We start from the raw sequence: 22,162 nt of genomic DNA, 5'->3' as shown, positions 1-22,162 counted from the left end.
TGCAAAACCAGTTTGGGAATAGGTGTGTTAAGACTGCAGTATGTGTGTTGCTGACCCATGCAGCAGCGTGGCCTTGAACCACAGTGGCTTAAGTGGAGATTATTTCTAAGTCTGGATGTAGCGAGGACCTGAGTGTGTAGTCAGGACCAAGCTACACGTGGCTCTGTTCCCCAGCGTCAAAGCACATGTTTTAGTATGAAGGTTGTAGTGTGTAACAGTGCAGCCAGTTCTATACACGTGCGTTACTACGCTGTGAAACCTGAAGAGGGGTAGGACAGGTACTTTGCATTTTTTCAGCTGTGGAGTTCAGTGCTTTGCCAACCCATGAGGCTGAAAACCTGTGGCTGCAAATGAAATGGCATTGCACTTTGTTTTAATCAAGTAACATATACACATAATACAGAAAGAACAGTGTAACCAAGAATCGTGGTGATTGATCTTTCTGCTTCTTTGTTTTTTGATTAAAGCTGGCCTTTGCCGGAGTTTGACCCGAGTCAGATCCGACTGATCGTGTATCAGGACTGCGAAAGAAGAGGACGGAATGTCTTATTTGACTCCAGCGCTAAAAGAAAAATAGAGGATGTCTCTGTGTCGGTGAGTACTTCAGTGATCTACTGGTCATAGTCTGTATTTTTTTAAATGGCAAGATCGATAAATCACAAATGTTCTGGTTTATTCACAGTTGGTTTTATGTGGGGCTATATTTAAATGCCTGTTAAGTTGCAAATTACTCAGGCTTCAGTGATTTCGCTCTTAACAACTCTTAAGTACTATTGTGATCTCTATTCCTGGGCTTGTCTACTTTCTGCTCTTTCAGAGAGAAGGATTCCTTCCTGGGGCTGCAGCAGGCACTGCTGGGGGGCTGAGGCAGGGCATTAACTGATACTTATAGATGTGCTTTTATGCCATGGTGGGGTCTGCGCTCTTAATCAGAAGGTCTTGCAGTCCTGTGTCTTCCTCCATCCTGTTTCATTAGCTTTTGCCAGTCATTTTGTGCTTTGCTGACAGTTTTTTTTCCACACAAAGTTACTTGACAACTTTTTCTGTTTCCTTTTGGCATGGGCTGCATGGTAATCTATTAATTGAAACGGTAATGGATGCGGTCAGAGGAGGATACTCCCTTCTGGGGGCTCTGGCCAGAAGATTAATTTCTAGCCACAGTGCCATTGTAAGTGGTTGTGTGAGGTTGGAGAACTTATTTTGGTGCTTTGAACTTCCTTTTACCATCTCGAAAAAGATTTGCAAACCGTTTTAAGCTCTGCAAGCAGAAAGCACTGTGTGAGCTGAAATTTATGGTCCTGACGGCTTTTACCCGTAGGACTTACTAAGTTCTGTAAGCAGAAGTACACAAAATAACATGTTACCCCTGAGCCCTGGTTTTCATGCTGGGTTTTGGAGGGCAGCCAGAAGATTCTTCATCCAGCTCTGGAAACTCTTCCGGCCTGTTGCTGAGTGCTGCCAGCCTACTGCTGCTCGCCCTGGTCCTGAGTGCTTCCTGTGTCCGCAGATCCCAACCTCTGGGAGTCAGTGGGCACTAACTTCCAGGCTTCTCCGGCACTAACTCCAGCGCTTTCATAGCCATGCATCAAGATCCCAATTTCCTAGTTCTTAGGATTTGTGAAGTAAAGCAAGTTTCACGAATGTTGAAGAAAATGCACCTTTCTTCTGAATTCCAGCTTGTTGGAATGGCTTTATAAGTTCCTCTTCTCGGTGTTCTTGCCAGGAAAGCAGGCTTTTAAAGACAAGAGGCAGTGGTTTATCGGTACGACTTGCTGCCTATGCTGATACTTCGTGAATAAAAAAGATGACGTACAGTATAAATCCTCCTGCCATATTTCAGTTGATTTCTTGGAAGCCTTGAACCTCTTTAGGGTAGATCCATACTTGCACAGTGAACTTGCAAATTTCACCGTTTTGGTTTATTTCAGAAAGATCATTGACTGTGGCAGCTCAACAGCAGCAGAATAAATGGCTGATAATTAAGTTAATACGGTTCCATATTAATCTCTCCTTTATTTTTCTTTGCTAAGGGGGAGGGAAATAGCTGTATTCACCATCTCTCTGCAATTAGTATGTGAGACTGGTGGAGAAAGACTGTTCCCAGGGTGTTGGAAATGCCCAGTGCTTATCCCTAGTAACCTGACATAGTCCTTTTTTTGTGGTATTAGGGGACTTTGGAAGAGAATATATTGAAACTTTTGCTTGCCATGATATCTGCCTTCTGCAGCACTCAGGTAATACCAAGGCAGGCAAAACCTTCCTCATAAAACATAACTTTGCAGTAGCAGGAACATTATGCAGGTAAAAACGTGCAGCAGATCCTCGGCTCGGCTTGCTGCAAGCTCAGTACAGGCTTGTACACTTAGCAGGATGTACTGGCCATTTTCAGGGAATTGCATTGTTTATTTTTCTCGCTCTTTATCATGATTTTCATTAACAAAGACACACCCTGCCCATACAAAGCCAGATCTTGGCTCTAAGCACATTCCAAGGCACTCTTGCCCTTTTGCAGCAAGACGTGTGTGGGCTGGGCGCTCTCCCTTCTCAAAGGGTATCTGTTCACTACCCCACAAAAGCCAACACTTTCTGCATCTCTGTCCACTCCCCCCCCTGGTTTCCTAACGTGATTTATACCTCTGGTTTTACAAATAACACTTGGGGAGAGATTTTCCAGAGTTCCTAGCAGCGGGCAGGCTGTTCTGCTGGAGTCTGATCAGCCTGATGTGGAGCACAGGGAGAGTTTGTTTGCTGTATGCTGCTGTGCTCTTCAGTTCCCATTTTCTGTTGCTTTTGAGATGTGAAAGCAGTTATGATTTAAGAGTGGTATGCCTGCAGCAATCCAGCTAAACTTTGACCTTTTTTTATATATCTGATCTCAACATATGTGAAGAGTTTTCTGTGGTGGACCAGGGTTGCACATGGGTCAGTCATCTGAATTCTATAAGGGGAAGGTATGGTTATAAAATTCCAGGAGCATCAGAGCAAACTTTTCCAGAGACAGATGTTTCAAGAAATAAAACAGGATGCTCTGACTTTCTGATGAGAGAAAACTGCAGTTTGTGCTCGCACCGAGCTGGGCTCTGCTTATTAAAGCATTATTAGCGCTGTATTATCCACGAGGGAAACGCGACTAGAACACAAATAAGGTTTTTGTGTTTCCATGGATATTAAATCAGTCCCCTCATGTCTTCAATGAAGCTGACTATTAGGTAAACAAGAATTTTGGGGAGGTATTGCACAGACAGACAGAAGGCAGCTGAGAGTTTGCAGTATGGCTGTGAAAGTATTTCAGTTGTGCAGAAGTGATGTTTTCCCCGGGTCCTTCTAGAGTTAAACTTGGCAAGCAAAGCCGAGAAGCAGTCTGGTGATCCGGAGGGCTGGCGGCCACTGCACTGGGAATGTTGGCTGAGGGCTGTGCCAGGCGTTTCCACTGCGGCCGGGCAGAGATCCGCCTTAGGAGCTGTGGGTGCTTGGCATGGGGGGAGGCAGAGAGATCCCCTTTGTGAGTCCTATACCTTTTTTGGTGCTAAGCAGGAGAGGTGCTTCCCCGGCTCTCCCAGGGATGGGCTATTGATCAGCCGGGCTCTGTAAGCAGAGCCAACAGACGCCTGAGGAGCATCAGGAAATTGGGTAACTCCCTGCTCCGAGTCCTGCCAGGGTATCCCAGAAGAGAGCGGCTGCCCTTTCCAACCGTTTGACACTGAGCCATGAGCGAACGTATCAGAACAGGCATTTGCGTAGTGAATATACCAGGGCAGCGTGTGATACGAGTGGACGTTACTGACGCCTTTACTGAACAGCCTCGGTCCACACCCAAGCATCCACATCCCTGGGATTTTGGGCTGTCAGAGCACTTCTGGGGCAAGCTCATGGGTTTGATCCACTATCTCCTCTAGAGAGTTACTTCGGAGTTTGTTCCTCATACTGCTGAGTCTCATTTCTAGTGCGACTATGACTTGGTTTGCAGGTGACAGCGTTGCGACCGATGACTGATTTCTACTAGCAGACTCATTTCTGCGCTTGTCTGCTCCTTTTCCTCTGGTGCCTGCTTTCCGCTCACACGTGCCACCAGCCCCGCTCGCCTCGGCGTGTGCCTCGTCCTGCGAGGCCCAGCACACGTCACCCCGCTGGCTTCGACCGAGCTGCCAAGCCAGGAGCCGCCTGTGAACACAGGTATTGAGCACGGCACGCAGCTCCTTTTCCTTTCCAGGGTGCAGAGGCCAGGTGGCCCAGGCAGTGCTGAGCTTTCAGCCTTGGCTCTGCCTTCCCTGACCCCGGTGTGCTTGGCTTCCCAACCTTGACGCTGCGTTCACGCTAACCTTACACGAAGGCTGTGCGGTGTTTTACTGTGCCGCCGCTCTTGCACAGCGCGTGAGTTATCTCGCCATAAAATGTTAGTGTGCGAAGGCCAGCTGAAGCGTGGGGAGTTCTCCTGCACGGGACAGCAACCGACTGGGGTAAGGATGCTGCAGTAATGGTGCCATGGAGAAGTGGGGAGTAAAGCAAAGAAGCAGCTGGGAGGGGAATCTTGCATCAGCGTTTTCCTCAGAGCAGCCTGAAGGAGCCTGGGGATGGGGAGAGTGGTTTTTAGCTGTCTGGTTGAACTGCTCATTCTCCTTTTGCGTTGCCTGCTGGTGACTGATGACAGGATGGTGTTTGCCAGTAGGGATGTGACTGAAGAGAGCTGCTGCCGGGAGGAAGAAGAGGTGTCTAGGGACTGGGAGGAAAGAAAGCAAGAAGCAAGATGTGCACTGTGCTGAGCAGGGGTCTGGAGTTTGGGTGGTTTGGCAGGGAAGAGGGAAAGACAGGGAATCAGACAAGGACAGTGGCTTGTCCCCAAGACCCAGAGTCAGAAGAGGATTTTCAGAAGCAGGGTTTGTTTTGTTTTTTTGAAGAAATGAAAGAGGAATGAGTGGCCCTGGGGTGCAGGATTTGAGATCTAGAGGTGCAACAGTGGACTTGCGTTTGGGGAGCGAAAAGTTCACTTTTGCCGTGTAACCTAGTTGCCTTCCTCTTTGGGATAATTTCACTGAAAGGTCATACGATACTTGATCTCCTAGCACGGCAATTTCTTTCACTCCAAATGTCTTATTTATCCCAAAGTAGAAAAACGGCATGCTGTTTTAAACAAGCCGGGATTAGTCACATGTTCTAAGATACTTCAGCACTGGATAAATGTTGAGCAGCAAATTGCTTTGAGGGATTAGTAATTGGATAGTGAGCCTTTTGCTTTTAGGTGGGTTGTGTGAAACGGCGACTCTGGGCTGGCTCTGGCTCTCGGTGGGCAGGTTTGCAGTGAGTCAGGCTGAGCAGACGGATAAAAACGCTGGCTGTAAGCACAGAGTCCCACCTTCTTAGCTCTGCTTACTCTCTCTACACAGAAATGGAAGAAGAGTAGTGGAGTGGGGGAGCATAGGGTTCTCTTTACTTCTTTCACTGACCCCTGAGGAATAGAGGAACTTGACAGCTCTGAAAATAAAGGCAGAATGTAGCACTTGGCAGCTGCATTTTAAGAAAGAGACCTGGATTTTTACAGCAGCACTTGGAAGGGAAGGAATGAATACCTGTTCAAGTTACTGTTGTGTCCTAGGTGGATGCGTACATTGAATCACACGTTCAGACCAATACATATTAATACAGCAAAAGAGTTAATTTATCTGTTTTGGAATTGTATTTCATCTTTGCTGAATAACCTGCTCTAAAGTGAGGTACAGAGCTCTGAGTGGCAACTTTATTTGGATATACAGATTTCTCTATCCCTACCACCACAGTGGTATGTGAGCACCTGCTGTCGCAGAGAGGTAGGAGAGAGTAAAGCATGGGATGGCATTTGTCTTTCTTTCGGTCACAGCCCTGACACACGCACTCTGCCTGGGTTCAGTTCAGTGCCAGGCTGCTTTCAGCGGCCTTCTTACCCCCACCCCAAAACTTGCTCAGCAGAAATTCCTCTTCCTGTGCACAGCACCAGGCACGTTCTTTCCACTTCCAGATGAATTTATAGACCTTGTGGCAGAGAGTTAAAGGTCTTTGCTGATAGAGGTGGAGAAAAGAGATTCCAGAAGCAGAACTGTAGCAGGAAACTACTTTGTACTCTGTGGTACTATAAAGACATTTTATTCTAAGTTATCTTCAGTACTACCCGATAGGTCTGCAAGACTTTCAGCAGACGACGACCTCTCATGTAAGAACTGTGGCTGCCAGAAAGTCTGTGGAGCTGGGCGGTGTGTGCAGCGAGTTGGCAGAGGCAGAACAAAGAGCGTGACCACAGCGGGGAGGGCAGCCTGGCAGCTGGGAGCGCCGCTGCCCCCGGCACCCTTCCAGCAGAGGTTCTGCTCTCCAGCAAAAGGGCGTTTCGGAGGACTCCAGCAGCACTTCGCCCAGGGATCTGATGTGTTGCAGCTATGTCCGTTGGGAAGGAAAATCTGCAATTTTGGAACTTTCCCTTCTTACATAATTAAGTTACCTTTTAATTTTTGGAAACCTGGCTTGATTATCTTTGGAATATTGTGTTGGAATGCAAGTAATCCCACTCCTGGGATGCATAATATCTTGAGACTTGTAGCATCTAAAATTTCATTGACACCTGGAGTCAGAAACTGCCGAGCAGAGGGGCACTGCAGGTACTCGATCTCATGATCAGGCTATTCTTAAGCACATGCTACGTTTGTAAAAGCACAAACACCAAAATTTGTCACTGCTCTGCATTTTAGGAGGGATTTACTGTTCACGAGGTTCTGAGAAGTGGTATCTGAAAGATCCTGACCTCCTTTACAGAATCCTGGCAGGAGTCTTGGTTCATTAAACTCCACTGCAAAGACCAAACGGCCGTTTTTCTGGCTTGCTATTGGAATTAGGCAACTATTGCTTCAAGATAGCAGACTCCCCAGTGGATTTGGGGAAAGTTACTGTGCAGAAAAATGCAATGATAACAAGAAGAAATCATTTAACAGTAAGTAATTTGCAAATTTAGTCTGGTTTTTTTAATGCACAGAAGTGTGTTTTTGTGGGTTTTTTTTTTTTCACCTGCAGAAATGCACTTACTGGCTTTACAGTCTCAAGGAAGCTTAGTTATAGTTGTAACTTTTTAGAAGGAACTTTCGACATCTGATGGAAAATGCAAGCTGAAATGTGGTTTGCCTGCAAAAGCTGCTTGTAACCCTGTGGATTTTATGTGGTTTTATCACATGATGCTTGCCTAGCCTAGGACATTGTTGTTTGTGTCAGAGATAAAATGCAATTCTGGTTCACGAGTTCCTACTGAAGTCATATGATGATCATTCACATGCTCCAGCCATTGTGTACTGTGCTCAAGCCACACGTACTCGCCGTTAGCAGATCTACGTTTTGCATGAATTCAGTGTGCTCGCCACGATGTCGTAAGGAGAGGATGCTACTATGGGCGGCTGTGCATGTCAGCAGAGCACAGCACTCGGCGCTAGTGACCGGTTCCTTCCCCTCTGCCACAGAATTACTGATTTGGCTGCACATTTTTCCTTAAGGCTTTCTGTGGCAGCAGCTCTAATGGGAGCAGCAGTGCAGACTGCCGCATGGAGCTCAGTAATCCCTGACGTTTCCTGCTGTTTTGCTAAGTCTCACCTACAGTTAGGGCCAAATAAAGTCACCTGTCCCTAACCAGGGGTGAGATTTAGCAAAAAAAAAAAAACCCCACAGAAAAGTGTCCTGCACAGCCTAGGGTGGTGTCATGGGATTCCCACCTTGTCCCTCATCAAAGTCCCTCCACAGCAGTAAGGACAGTGGTCTTTTTGTACAGTTATTGCTGATTATTGAGCCGGGTCATGAAGTTACCACCCTGTGCCTTGAGTATGTCACAGAATCTTTAGGTTGGAAAAGACCTTTAAGACCATCCAGTCCAACCGTTACCCCAGCACTGCTGATACCACCACTGACCCCTGTCCCTGAGCACCTCGCCCACATGGCTCTTAAACCTTTCACAGGGTGGTGACTCCCCCCTCCCTGGGCAGCCCCTTCCAGTCCCTGACAGCCCTTTCTGGGAAGGCATTTTCTCTAATATCCAACCTAAACCTCCCATGGTGCAACTTGAGGCTGTTTCCTCTTGTCCCATCGCTTGGGAAAAGAGACTGACCCCCCCTCTCTGCACCCTCCTTTCAGGGAGTTGTGGAGAGTGATAAGGTCTCCCCTGAGCCCCCTCTTCTCCAGGCTGAACCTCCCAGCTCCCTCAGCTGCTCCTCACAGGAATTGTGCTCCAGCCCCTTCCCCGGCTCTGTTCCCTTCTCCGGACATGGTCCAGCCCCTCAGTGTCTTTATTGGAGGGAGGGGCCCAAACTGACCCCAGGATTCAAGGTGCAGCCTCATCAGTGCACAGCACATGTCAATTCCTTTTTTCATAGCTGTAAATATTGAGATGTACTTATGTTTTCCAGCGAAAGGGGAGCTTGTGCTACAGACCTGTGAGTCCAGAGGTGAAGCTGTGACACAGAACAGCACTTCTGTGTTTCCATCTGTCCCTTGAACCTTGCTAACTGTAGGCTTTGCGTCCAGCTTGCTCTTACTGGTTTGGCGGTTTATAGGAAATGTTAATTAAGAAAGCCGTAGGGCAGAGTTCGCATGTAGCTTTGAGCAGGGCAGGCTATTTCTGTCTCCTGGTGCTGCCCACTACCGAACGTAAACAATGCCAGCCCTCCGTGGGTATGCTGAAGTGTAATGAGTGTATGAAAAACGGGCTGAGATCGTCAGGTGCAGGGGGTTGCCTAATGCCAGAGTACGTGGCACTAATAACGTAGGTGCTGATTCCACTTGGGATGTTGAGATTCGCAGGGGAAATCACAAATGTTTATAAACAGTGAAGGAAACAGCAGTGGAGCGTCTCCCGTGTGGGGATTGATAATAGTGCCGGTGTAGAGCGGGCGCGGAGCCTACCCATCCTCTGTCAGCTCCAGCTGCGTCTGAGCCCTCCCAGCTCCCTCTTCTGCTATGCTTTCTGTCTGAATCTCTGTCAGAAATCACCCCTTGGACCATTTCTCCATCGTTCTGTGAAACTTTTCTGCCTTCTCTGTAACACTGGCTCTGCTTTGCAGCTTTGTCTGTTTTCAGACTCTTAATTCCCTCATACTGAAAACAAGAGGAAGATTGTCACGTCTGTGCCGCTCTTTAATAAAACTAGGGGGTTTAGATACAGCTAGGGAGAGCTCTATAAAAATCAGTATCTTCTCTCTCTCTTGAATTCTGTGATGTTGTTGCTCGATTATTCCTAATCGGTGTGTTTCCCTGTACGTCGTGATCGGGCCGGCATCACCGACGATGTCCATGCCCATCATCACCTCTGTCCCCTGGGCACGGGGGCAAGGTGAAGACAGCTGGAGCCTCTTGTGGCCATCCTTCCTTTGAGCACTTTGAGACCGTCCTTCCTCTTTATCTTGGGTCTAAAAAAGTCATTTCTGAAGCGTTGGAGATGGATGACTACTTAGGAAAATGGAGTGGGAGCGACCTGTTAGCTCCTGGCTGATTGGAAGTAAACCAGCTCAGCTTTCTTTCCTGCAGCCAGGCTGCGAGAGACACGCATAAATACTGTTACCTGGTTTCCTGGGCATAAGCCCTTCAGCTGTTGAATGTCTTACCTAAACGGGTAAGTACCATGCTGCTGAACAGTGATTGCAGGCTGTGGGTCTTAGCGTGGCGCCTGTGTTGTCTGTATTTCAGAAACTCTGCAGCGACGCTCAGGTGAGAGTTTTTGGGAAATGTTGCCAACTGAAACCCGGAGGAGACAGCTCTTCTTCCTTGGATAGTTCAATCAATTCATCCTCCTCATTCTCTGATGCAAAAGAACAATGCCCAAAATACCAGGTGAGTCACTCTTTTTTTTTTTTTTTTTTTGCACAGCCCATGTTAAATACTAAAGGCAGGTGAGGTACTGAATGTTTTTAAATGCTTGAAATGAGAGGCTGTCGGTGGAGAGCGGTTTTCAGTCAAAGGCAGACTTTCGCTCTGACTCAGGAATGTTTTAAGTCTGTAGCTTTGGGTTGGAACAAGTCTAAAACCAAGCAGCTGGTTCTCTCGGGATCTGTCGTGAGTGGCAGCAGTCTCTCCAGGGCAATTGTTCTGTGTTAGGAGCTGGGTGATGACACGTGTTCAGTGTGATCAGACCTGGCACAAATATCTTGGTATAGCTGAGGTAGCTTATCTTACTGTGTTGCTAAATGCCAGGGAAATAACGGAGAAACATACAGTCTGTAGGGGGATAGGCTGTGTAACAGCTTTGTAACAGGGGATTCAGTGCATTTGAGTTACGTTTTACGTAAGAGATTTTGGCCAGGAGAGTAGCTAGAGTCATCTGACACGGATATATTTCTGTCATCTCTCCTTCCATGGATCACAAGTGTTTTATATTAAGCCACCTTAAAATAGAACTAAGCCCTTCCACTCTTTGTAATGAAGTAATTGTGTGTTTGAGGGAAGCTGCTATCTCCACAGCGTGTTCTGACGTACAGTACTACGGACGTCTTACTCCAGAAGAACCTTTCAGCGCTGCCTGTCCCGCTCTCGGGTTACTTCTCGCTCTGTTTGGCGAGCTGCGCCTTCTTGTTTGCTCTTCCTCATCACACTCTTTTCCACAGATTTAGTAAGGTGGCTGAAGTTCTGTTTTCCATTCCTCCCTTTCTGGAAGGGCATTTAGCTGCGGTTACGAAAGGGAGAGACATTTCTGTCAGCAGCTTCCTTCCAACACAGAATAACCTCCTTTGCGCATTGTGTCACCAAGAAAAACGATGCCCCCACCATCCAGAAATTCTCTCTCCTACTGAGCAGGCTCCATGCGAACAATGGTCAGCGTTACTAAAGGAAATTCATATTAGTGGTTGGCATGACAGTGTGTTTTAAAGCTGTGGAAAGTTTTCCCTTTAAAGTCCCCGTTTCCTCACACGTATCACTTAGCCGGACTCGACTGACTCGAGCTGAAAGGCTCTGTGACTGGCTCAGAAAGTATGCTTCTCTCTCCTACTGAGCAGGCTCCATGCGAACAATGGTCAGCGTTACTAAAGGAAATTCATATTAGTGGTTGGCATGACAGTGTGTTTTAAAGCTGTGGAAAGTTTTCCCTTTAAAGTCCCCGTTTCCTCACACGTATCACTTAGCCGGACTCGACTGACTCGAGCTGAAAGGCTCTGTGACTGGCTCAGAAAGTATGCGAGAAACGTCCCGGTTAAGCCGCCCTTCCATGCTCTTCCACAGCGTATTTGTTGCAAGTTTGTTGTAAACTATCTCCTGTGTTCCCCAAACTCCTTCCGGGCTTCCCCAGTGAGCGAGCGGCCAGCCGTAAATACCCGAGTTCTGCACTGCACAGTAAAATGTGCCGTCATGTACGCGGCAGGGCCAGCGTGACTTTGTCCAGACACCACTCGCCCTGGCGCTTCCCATCTTCTAACTGCTCAGTCTAACCTCAGGAGTTACTTTGTTTATCTGCAGTGTTTAGAAGTCTCTTGTCTTTGGGGTTTTTTTTTTTTAAGCTATAAAATGGAATTCCAAATAATACAATGCTATAGGACTTTGTAAATATATTTCCTTGTTTAAATACACTTTGACTATGTATGAGCAACTTTAATTAGCAGGTGAAATACAGGGGTTTGTTTCCAGGCTTCTATATTTTTAATTACATCCTAGCCAGATCCCTCACAGATGTGATCAGAAACCACTAAGATGAAGCTGAATATGGTTCTAAGCCTGCCCACGTTCATTTTCACGTTATGACACTAGTGTGGCCTCTGTACCCGCTTATCAGCGTGGTCAGGACTGAAAGTCTTTTGCTGATCACGACATTGGACATTTGTTTCTGTGCTGTATTTTTAATTTTCACCTGTACTTAGTTATCTATAGGACAGTATGTCCAGTAAGTGGAATATTAAATGGAATATTAAATGACATATTCAAAAATGTCATTTCCAAATGACTACCTCCTATATGCTAATGTGCAATAACAAACACTTGTGACTATTTTTATGATCAGTTTTTATGTGAGCTTGTAAATATGACCTAGGGAATTGGTTTGTGTCCAAGCTGTCAGTGCCAGAGGTTGTGCCCTTTTTGCCAGATGCTCTGTGGCTATTTTTTGAGTTTTTAATATTTAACCCCTTTCCTCAGTTGATTGCACTCTACTTTGGTCTTGAGTGACCTTTCTTTTAGAGCGTTAAAGGCCCAAAGAGTTGAGCTGTGGCAGTGTTTCCATGCTAAATGCATGCATCCTCTGTTAGGCGTGGTAAAATGAGGGTTGCTGAATGTAGGTGAAATGCCAGGCAGAAACAGGCCCTGGGTGCATCTTCCCATGCTCTTTGCCTTCAGCATTGCTTCTCTCTGTCTTTCAGAGGAAAGGGAAACCCCTATAATTAAATTTGAAAGCAGCTGATTTTCACTTGCTTTTTTTTTTTTAAATTTGGTTGCTTGACAAGGAAAATCAGTAATTTATCTTAAAGTATTTTTCCTCAGCTTTAGAATTAGATGTTCACAGTAAAAACTTGAAACCAAAACCAATCATCAAGGGCTTGACATTTACTCAGAATGGAGATTTGCAACAGATTCAAAAATAATAATCATTGCATTTGGCTGTGGTAATTTGCAGTGTTCTTCCTGCAGGTTTTCGTGATGCTGGCAGACCTGTCATTTCCTAGAGCCATTAACATTCATGCTTGTATTTCCTTGGAGCTGCTGGGTCATACTGGCTGACTTTAAAGTCTGGTTTTTCCAGTACTGCCGACGGTGCGCCCAGGCAGCGTGATACCCCGGGAGGTAGAGATGGAAATTTCTCTGAGGCCCGGGTGGCGATCACGTTTTGCCCTGTCGCAGGAACACCAGCCAACCTCGCCATCGTATCCTCGTTTTTACAACTGTAGTTGCCGCTTTTAGTCATCCCCTGTCTTTCCTGCACTGACAGCAGCTCTCAGAGGTTAATGGTGTGTCTGTTAAAGTATCATCGTCTTAATTGAGAGTGCTTGAGAAGAGCTAAAAATTGAGAAGTGGTAGAAGTGTGTTGCTTTCTGGCGGCTGAGCATTTCCGTGTTCCTGCCCTCGTTCTGCGGGCTAGCGTCAGCACAGAAGTCAAGTGGCCGTTTTCGTGTCTCTCCTTGCTGCCCGGAGGAATCTGTGGCATGGACACCCTGTCCTTGGTTGTGCTCTGAGCTCACTGTCTGACGCTAGGCAAAATATTTATATTCCAAACCTGCGTAGGAATCCAGGTGAGCATCTTGGTTGTTCAGAGCTTGGGTAAGGGATACAGAGAAATCACAGAATGGTTTGGGTTGGAAGGGACCTTAAAGACCATCTAGTTCCAACCCCCCTGCCATGGGCAGGGACACCTTCCACTAGACCAGGTTGCTCCAAGCCTCATCCAGCCTGGCCTTGGACACTTCCAGGGATGGGGCATCCACAGCTTCTCTGGGCAACCTCTTCCAGTGCCTCCCCACCCTCTGCGGGAAGAATTCCTTCCTGATATCTAATCTAAACCCTCCCACTTTCAATTTAAAGCCATTACCCCTTGTCCTGTCACTACAGACCCTTGTAAAAAGTCCCCCCCAGCTTCCTTGTAGGCCCGAAATGGCACTTTGCATTTTCCAAACACAAGGTTATTTTTGTGACTGGTTTTAGGGACCATTTTTTTGGAAGGATTACTCCAAGGATGTGTTAGCAATACATTTCCTTTGAGGTGAATGATTACTTTCTTGCACAGTACCAAAGTACCACACCTATGGACTGCCCGAGCTCTGGGAGTGAGCGATCACGCTATTCTAAATTATTCAGGGCAAGGCACAAATGGAGAGCCAGAACTAGCATGGCTTGCCTAGAGAAGAACCAGCCCTGGATGAAGGGACAGTAATCTCGGCATTGAAGGCACACAAATAAGATGACTGTCAGCTGAGCAGTCGTCTCCAGTTGATTGCCCTGAGTAACGTTTTAATTTTAGGGTTTGGTTTGCAGCGTGTGATCGAGGCTGTGGTGCGGCACAGCGACGTTCCTCCTGTGTGTTTAGCCAGTGTGCCTTGCAGCAAGCTCTCGCCAGCTGAGAAGCGGGAATTGCACAACTTAAGCCTGGCATCATGATGCTGCAGCTCTTTGCTGTGGAAAGAGGCATCAAATATAAAATCCCATCCATGGATAAGCTGTGAATCGGTCTTGGTCAGGAAAATCCGGCTTGGCTCCAGCGCAGTGTCTGAGATCTCCAGTGAGCTTGTGATTCTCCTTCTTGAGCAGACACACAGTTTATGCCTTATGGCTCTTCTTCAGTGAAGAGTGTTGGCGCGCTCTTAAAACTTCGTAGTCCCCTGACTCAGCGCAGTTTGAGTCTCCTTCCCCTCACCCTCTGTACGCAGGTTGGGTTTGCTGGGTGATTTTAGCGGTTTAACTCACAGCCAGCGCGAAGATCACATTCTGCACGAGCATTATCGGTATTGAACTGTGCCACTTGGCCTGTTCAGCGCTGTTAAAACAAGGCATTTTGCTGTTTAAATAACGAAGGTTTTCCTTTGCTCTATGTTGCCTTAATAGAAGTGTGCTTTTAAAATGCGTTAAAAAAATGTTGGTGGGGTTTTTTTGCAGGGTTCTCGGTGCTCCTCAGATGCTAACATGCTTGGAGAGATGATGTTTGGCTCTGTGGCCATGAGCTACAAGGGCTCCACACTGAAAATTCACCAGATCCGGTAAGATTAATTTTTGGTGTAGACTTTTTCCTTTCGGAAGACTTACTCCTTAGTGCTAATAAGTACTGAGTTGAATGCTACAAGTGCAGAGTAAAAGGAGCTTTTGGGTTTGTCTTGAAGTTATTCTGGTGTCACGTTTGACACAAAAGGCTGCTGTGTTTAGGTCTGCAAGATCTGGAGGGTTGTGAAATGGAAAGCAAAGCCTGTCTTGGCACTGTGTTTCTGACTGACATCTTCCGTTCTGTCCTCCAGCTCACCTCCTCAGCTCATGCTCAGCAAGGTTTTCACAGCTCGCACAGGAAGCAGCATCTACGGAAGCCTGAATACGTGAGTCTGTTACAAATTGTATCTGGTGCACGTAAGCAGATGAATGTCAGAATGCAGAAGACTCTTTTTTGGACCCTCCAGATTATTTCTCCATAAAGATAACTTCTTGTTCCCTGATCTGCTCCATCCTGTCACCAGTGTCCTCGCCTTTCCCTTGTGGTTCTCCTCACCTGGCTTTGCTTTAAGCGAGTGAATGAACCGTTCCTTTAATGCCGATGTGGTGAAGCTTGATGCCCTGTGGTACAAAAGTACCTGCAGCCACCAAAGGGGGAGGGAGGAGGACAGAACGCTGGAGCTCTGAGTACAGTCTGAGATGGAGTAAAAGGTGTTACAAAAACATCTGCCTTTGGAGGGTTGACTGTTCAGTTTTCTGTGCATTAATGGACCCACTGAGGACGTGTCTGAGGCTATGAAAGCTTTTTCTAGTGGAAGCCTGTGTTCTTACCTCGTCTGTTCCATTCAGGCTACAGTGAAGTAACTCTATTCTACTCAAATACAAATCACTGTTTTTGTTTTATGTTTTGTGTTTGTTATAGGTTGCAGGACAGTCTTGAGTTCATTAATCAAGACAGCAATACCTTAAAGCCTGACCACAGTACGATTATGAACGGACTTCTTGGGAATATAGGTAATTACAAACAGATTTTATTTCCTGGTGTCTGTAACTGAGTAATCATAGATTCTAAAATACAAAAGTCTTCTAAATAGAACCAAATTTCTAAAAAAAGAAAGCTAACGGCATAGCAGAAAATGAATGTTGGTGAGGTTTGGGGGAGAATAAACGGGTCAGTTTGAGGAATCAGCAGTAGTTCAGTGCATACAGCTGTATGCAGAGCTGTATGCAGAGTACATGATAGAAATAGGTGTACTTCAGTTCAGATACAGAAATGTGGAAAGTGGCGATCTGTATGGCTTCCTGAGCAGCCTGTCTCGGATCAGGCAGGATGGGTTCTGCCTGCTCAGTTCCCCAGTCTGATTCTCGTTAATAATTTTCATTCTGTTCTGTACTCTGGCCACCTGAGCCCATGTGGCCGCCTGTTTCGTACTGGTCTCAGTTAACCTTGCACGGTGTTGCTGGAGTTGGTGATCAGATGAGACTGAGTATCTTCTGGCTCTCTCCTCTCCCTGTCTGACCGTGGAAGCTAAACAGTCTTGGAAAGCCATCTGGCATCTGGTTCTCAGCCTTCGTGGAAGGGCTGTGGGTGAAGGCTCTGTGAACATTAGATTACAGAAGGAGGGGAAGGTCTTTTCCCTGCAGGAAGGATGGAGCTGATAGTGAAGACACTGTGCTTTAGGGCTCGGTTGTCCAGTACAGCAGCCTGATGAGCTCTTCAGCACATCCTCCCTTTCCCTTGGTTTACATAGTGGATTCTCCAGGCAAACGTCTGTCTTAGTGGGTGGAATAAGGTGCTTCATTTTACATTTGCTTTCCAGAATATTGCTGCATTTAAAGTACACTTTCACAGGGTTGGAAATCAGGAGTGAATTTGATTTCTTGCTGGATTTCTCGCTTTGACACAGTCCTAATTCTTACTGAGTGTGTTTACTTCTTTCCTTCCCACTTACTTTGATAAAGCTACACCTAAACATGGACTTACAGCTTCTGAGCCTGAAAAGCATTTATACCTCATTAAAATCATTCCCAACAGTCTATTTATAAGTGAAGCCACTTAAAGTTGTAAGAACCTATTATCTATTAAATGCTTCCTGAATATGCTAAGTTAAAAAGATGCGTTTTCCTTAATATTTAGTATTCTTTCAGACTTCAACGGTGTGTTTTCACACGAGTGAGTGAGGTGCCTGATCTAAGCGGGAGGAACTCGCTTCATCTGCTTTTAGGGTTTTGTTGTGGTTTGCGCTTGGCAAGAGCTTGCTGTAATGCCAGCGTGACCTAATCTGCAGGTTCAGACCCAGATAATACTACTATTGGGCGTGGAGTCCATATGATTTAGGTGTAGGCAGTGCCACACGTTCACCTGTGTCTGGCTCTGTAGTGATGGTGACTTCCCAGGGAGCAGAAAGGAGAGGTGCCCCGGGAGGTGCCGGCACCTCGGTGCCAGGGTGTGCGTCGCCGCCTAGGAGAGGGTGCTGAGGCTTCCCCTGCAATCGAGCTGCCCGTGTTTTCAGTGGGTTTGACTGTTTGTTTACAGTTTCAGCGCGGAGGGAACCCTGGGTAAAGTGGGTAAAGAAGTTAATCTGTAACTGCAGCTTTTCTAACAGCCCTGTTCAGCAGTGAAGACTCCTCCTGAGTCACTGGCTCCTGCCAGCCTGTGGTAGAAGGGTCTATGTGTTTTGGTTGGGAGCTATTTACAAACTGCTATCAGATATGCTGGTTAAAAGCGGGGAGGGGGAAGCAGCACTGGTCATGTCCTTTCCTGTAGTGAGTGAAGCCGTAAGAGGATGGAAGGGAGCTTTGCTGCAGTGCAGCTTCCTGTTCTCTGTAACCAGAAACTTTGAGAGTGCAGTAGCTTCAGATTTAGGAGAGGGTTTGGCAATAAACTCTTCCCGGAGAGGGTGGGGAGGCACTGGGACAGGTTGCCCACAGAAGCTGTGGATGCCCCATCCCTGGAAGTGTCCAAGGCCAGGCTGGATGAGGCTTGGAGCAACCTGGTCTAGTGGAAGGTGTCCCTGCCCATGGAAGGGGGTGGGACTGGGTAGGGGTTTAAGGTCCTTTCCCACCCAAACCAGACTGTGATTCTATGATTAACTCATTAAGAAAACCCATGCATTTTTCCTGGCTCCGTGTACAGTAAATACACTCTTCCCTGGCATATCTACAATCCAGTGTTATCTTTAAAACCGACGATGACTGCTAACGTTTATTTTCTCTATGATCGTGTCACTCAACTGATGTACTGACTGTTCTCAGAACAACTGTTTCAGCCTGTAGTTTTCTGTTGGTTCCACTGGGATGAATTCCTGCCTGCCATTTCCCTCTCTCTCCCCATCGTCTTCAGCAACAGCGTTCCTCGGCCACCCCACCCGTGTGGATGTTAAAACAAACATTGTACTCCACCATGAATCTCCTGTTTGTAATCAAGTCAGGCTTTCAGCCTGCATAAATTAATCATTTTTCAGCTAAAAAAAAAAACCTATTGGAGAGAAACCCCATCCTTGTGTGGGAGACAGTGTAAAGCTGGGCCTATTATTTAATTCTATAAATACTATATAGTCCAACTGTGAGCTGTGTCCTTGAATCGACGTTCTTGTTAAGCCTAAGAGCTGGTCTCCTGCCTACGTTAGTCTGCGTTGATGTTGGCTTATACCTTCTCCCTGCCCTGGCCCCCTCCCTACGGACTGTTCTGCTTTACTAACCTCGTTCTTTCATGTGTATTTTACGTTTTGCCGTGTAGGTCTTTCCCAGCTTTGCAGCCCCAGGCGGGCATTCTCAGAGCAAGGTCCGCTCCGCCTCATCCGGAGCGCCTCTTTCTTTGCAGGTTTGCAGTGTGCTGTGTGGTGTGGCTAGTCTAGCTGGCGTGACAAAACTCTGCGCATCTGTAGTTTAGCCCTGGAAATAAGATTTTTATCTGTTTTTAAATGCAGAATGGTCAGTGGTGTCTGCTCTCTTACCTTTTTGGATACGTGCTTTAAATCCCCAGAGGACAGCAGGCATTTTAATAGTCCTTTTTTGGGTTGGTTGTGTTGGTTTGGAAACATATATTTCATGGTAGATCTCATATTTCTGGAAATAATCTTTCACAGCAGTGTCAAGCTGTTTTGATCTGGACTTGTTTCAACCAAACCCTAAGAACTAAAGATAACCTAGCTTCATTTACAATGGGCATTTCTTGCTTTTAGTGGCTGGGTCTTATTTCCATGGCTGAGTAGCTTTTATTTCACACACACGTTTGTGAAATGTATCGCATTTGACTATTGAGCCTGAGACACTTTTGATCTTGTGTATATGCAGACTGTGAATCTGGACAGCTTACCGCTTAGTTGAACAACCAGTGCACTGCTCACAATTTAAAAGTATTTATTTTCTTCAAGAAAGCATTGTAAAATCCTTTTAGAATTGTATATGATACCAGATAAAGCTGGTATTAGAATGAATTCATGTTTATGTAGCTTGTTGATGGGGTTTTTTGTCTGGACATTGAGTACTATGAACATGAGCAACATCCTTTTGATACGTTAAAATTTCATTGAAAAATATCCATATCAAGAAACAAAAAGTCCTATTCCATACTAAAATAGGTGTATGGACTTCAGGAAAAAACACATAGAAGCTTTTCAGCTGTGTGTTTTGGCTTGTTCAGCTAAGCAGCCTTTCTTTGGTGATGGCCTTGTGCAGTGCTGTTCATCTGAATTAATGAGCATGTTTTTGTTTCATTAATTACATGGAGATCTGCAAACAAGAAAGGAACTGTATATTCCCCTGCTAATTGGTATTCCTTGTTTTACAGTTCATAGCAACCCTATGGATATGCCTGGGAGGGAGCAGAACGAGGACAGAGACAGCGGTATAGCGAGATCTGGTAATGTCACTTCCATGCGTTAACCCTGTGGACTCCCAAAAATATTCATTAATATTAGTCACTGAGCCATCTAGGCATCATCACATAGTTTTTCCTGGGCTGAAATACGATTGGTTTGTTAGATATAAGCATTAATGCATGCCTGTCTGTATACGTACAAACGTAGGCGTCGAGGGTACTGCGTTAGGAACCTCGCAGGCAACCTGAAGAGCAGCATGGTTTGTTAAAGCCTGCTGCAAATAAGCAAGCCAAATTAAATATTGGGATGAGTTTGCAGCATTTCTAAACTATACTTGTCAACTCCTTTCCAAATTGAGGCGTATGGTAACGTTAAGATGTGAATTCGCCCCCACAACGCCCCTCTCCTCCCCCCACATTCAGGATATTGGGCACTTGGGATCCCAAAGGCTGTTAAAGGGTGTGATTCACGTTACTCCTTTCCACAGAGAATTTATTTCCCGTTGCTCGGGGTTCATGAGCAAGGTGCAGCCTGTGTGTTGCCTGTGATGTAAAGCTGCAGGACTGTCCCACCCTCCTGGTGCTTGCATATCTGGTTACTGTTGTTATAAGCTGTTTATTTTTAGATAAGAAGCATAGATAAGCAAAGAGAAGGCACTTGAGAAGCAACACCAGTTTCTCTTGAGGGCCTTCGTTCAGTTTCTGATATTAATTTCCAAATGCTCTTTCTTCTGCAGAGATTTTTATTTATTCCTCTTATTATTGCAGCATCTCTTAGCAGTCTGCTCATCACTCCGTTTCCATCTCCGGGCTCTTCGTTTAACAAAAGCTGTGCTAGCAGTTACCAGCGGCGTTGGCGTCGCAGTCAGACTACCAGCTTGGAGAACGGGGTCTTCCCTCGATGGTGAGCGGGGAATGGAAGTGCTGGTTGCTGCCCATACGTTTTCCGCCGTTGTCGGCTTGATTCTGCTCTCGCATATGTACATCTGCTCTTGTTCTCTTGTGGGGTGTTTACAGAGGTGTAAGTCAGGCTGCCTGGTCTTTTTTAGTATCCGTTTTCTTCCTGAAAGTCATTGTTTTGCACTAACTAGAAAGCCTTCAGCCAAATGTAAACCTGTAGGCTGTACTTTTGAGGATAAGAAGCCCTAAAATCCTACTCAAAACACAAATTCGTGGCAGAGATGGGAGAGAACTAGAATACCGGATTCTGATCCCACAAACACTTTGAATCTGGTTCCAGCTTTTGTGATCGCAGAATCAATTAATGGTTGCTTGTCAAAAAATTGCAAAGTGGGTGTTATCAAAGGTGACCTTTTGAAACAAAAGGTGTTTATTGACATTAAATGTGTAAGAATTGAGTTACACAGGAACCAAGGTACAACTTGAAGCAGTGGGTTACATTAACTTCCTATTTTTTCGTGCCTCAAGGTCCATGGATGAGAGCTTTAACTTGTCAGACGACAGCTCTGGTCCAAGCCCGGGAATCGTTAGGAAGAAGAAGATAGCAATTGGAGTTATTTTTTCACTCTCGAGGGATGAAGATGAAAACAACAAATTCAATGAGTTCTTCTTCTCGCACTTTCCTCTTTTTGAGAGTCACATGAACAAACTGAAGAGTGCAATAGAACAGGTAAACACAGTCTCTTTCATTTCTCGCTCTTGTATTGCTGTATGTTCCCCCCAGCCCTGTCAGATTGAATTCCTCACTCCTGTTACTGGTTTACAAAAGAGGGATCAGCGTGCTGTTGGGTGTTGGAATCGCACCAGAGAAGAGCTTTGCTCCACAGCATCTTTGATGATGTTTCTTACTGCTAGCAAAAGCACAGCAAGGGGCGAGGGCAGCGCGTGCTGCACTCCGCTCCAGGGCTTGCTGGGAGCGGGAACAGTCACTGTAAGCTCCCAGCAAGCCCTGGAGCGGCCGGGGGGAAGGTGCTTTTCCGGGGGCAGCTCTCCCTCCCTGCATCAGCTGCATCCGAGTCCAGTGGGTGGCGGGGTCAGAACCCATCCCTAGGCTATTCCAGGCTGTAAATAAATACCGGGCTGCTTTTCTTTTTCCTTTTAACCCCCTGATTCTGCTGTGTAGGAAATTTTCCAAGATCGACGTTTCGAATGTGCCGTTAGATTTGCTTCAAATCTCTCTTCTAGAAAACACTTGGTGGTTACTTTGCCACTGCAGTGAAACTTGGACCCCTTTTGTGCCTTGAGTGATGAAAAGCACAGAAGAAGCAGAGGCTGCGAACGCATGTGCCTCACCTCTCTTTCCTCAGATACCAGAGTTGGCACTTGTACCATCGTTTTATTACTTGAAAAAACCCCTATTTACATGACTAGTTGCATGAAAGATAAAGTCAAACACATGACTTTGTTTTCCATTTGCTGTGCTTCTGTAGCGATGTGTTACTTATCTGTTTAATGATTTGTTTTCAAGGCTATGAAAATGAGTCGGAGATCAGCTGATGCCAGTCAGCGGAGTTTGGCTTATAACAGAATTGTGGATGCCCTGAATGAATTCAGGTGAGCAGTTTGTCTCCTCTGTCTGTTTTTTCCAAAGCACTGAACTCTGGTTTAGAAGGATCTTCTCCTTAGTGCAGGCTGAGTTCCTTAAAATGCCTAAAGCCTTCTGCAGAAGTGCAGTAAAGGTACTGGTGATAGCCAGGCGTTACAATCTGTTCGTGGGTTTGCATTTGCCAAGTGTGTGTCCGTCAGGGCTCGGCGTGAACAGGGTGTAGGTGATCAAGGCTT

General features: G+C 46.2%; 1 protein-coding gene across 1 annotated transcript; it reads left to right on the top strand.

Moving 5' to 3' along the window:
- Window positions 1–467: 467 nt before the first annotated feature.
- Window positions 468–21,938, top strand: LOC104513904 (folliculin-interacting protein 1-like; the record flags this gene model as incomplete). The annotated part of the gene is made up of 10 exons (XM_010157405.1): window positions 468–594; window positions 9,679–9,822; window positions 14,557–14,657; window positions 14,910–14,984; window positions 15,521–15,612; window positions 18,338–18,421; window positions 19,391–19,462; window positions 20,189–20,324; window positions 20,849–21,050; window positions 21,849–21,938. Coding segments are annotated over 10 exons (1,123 nt in total), but the record flags the coding sequence as incomplete, so codon positions are not given.
- Between the last annotated feature and the right edge of the window lie 224 nt (window positions 21,939–22,162).

Source organism: Eurypyga helias, unplaced genomic scaffold (assembly GCF_000690775.1).
Source record: "Eurypyga helias isolate BGI_N326 unplaced genomic scaffold, ASM69077v1 scaffold3418, whole genome shotgun sequence".
Taxonomy (NCBI): domain Eukaryota; kingdom Metazoa; phylum Chordata; class Aves; order Eurypygiformes; family Eurypygidae; genus Eurypyga; species Eurypyga helias.
This window is presented reverse-complemented; position numbering and strand designations above follow the sequence as displayed.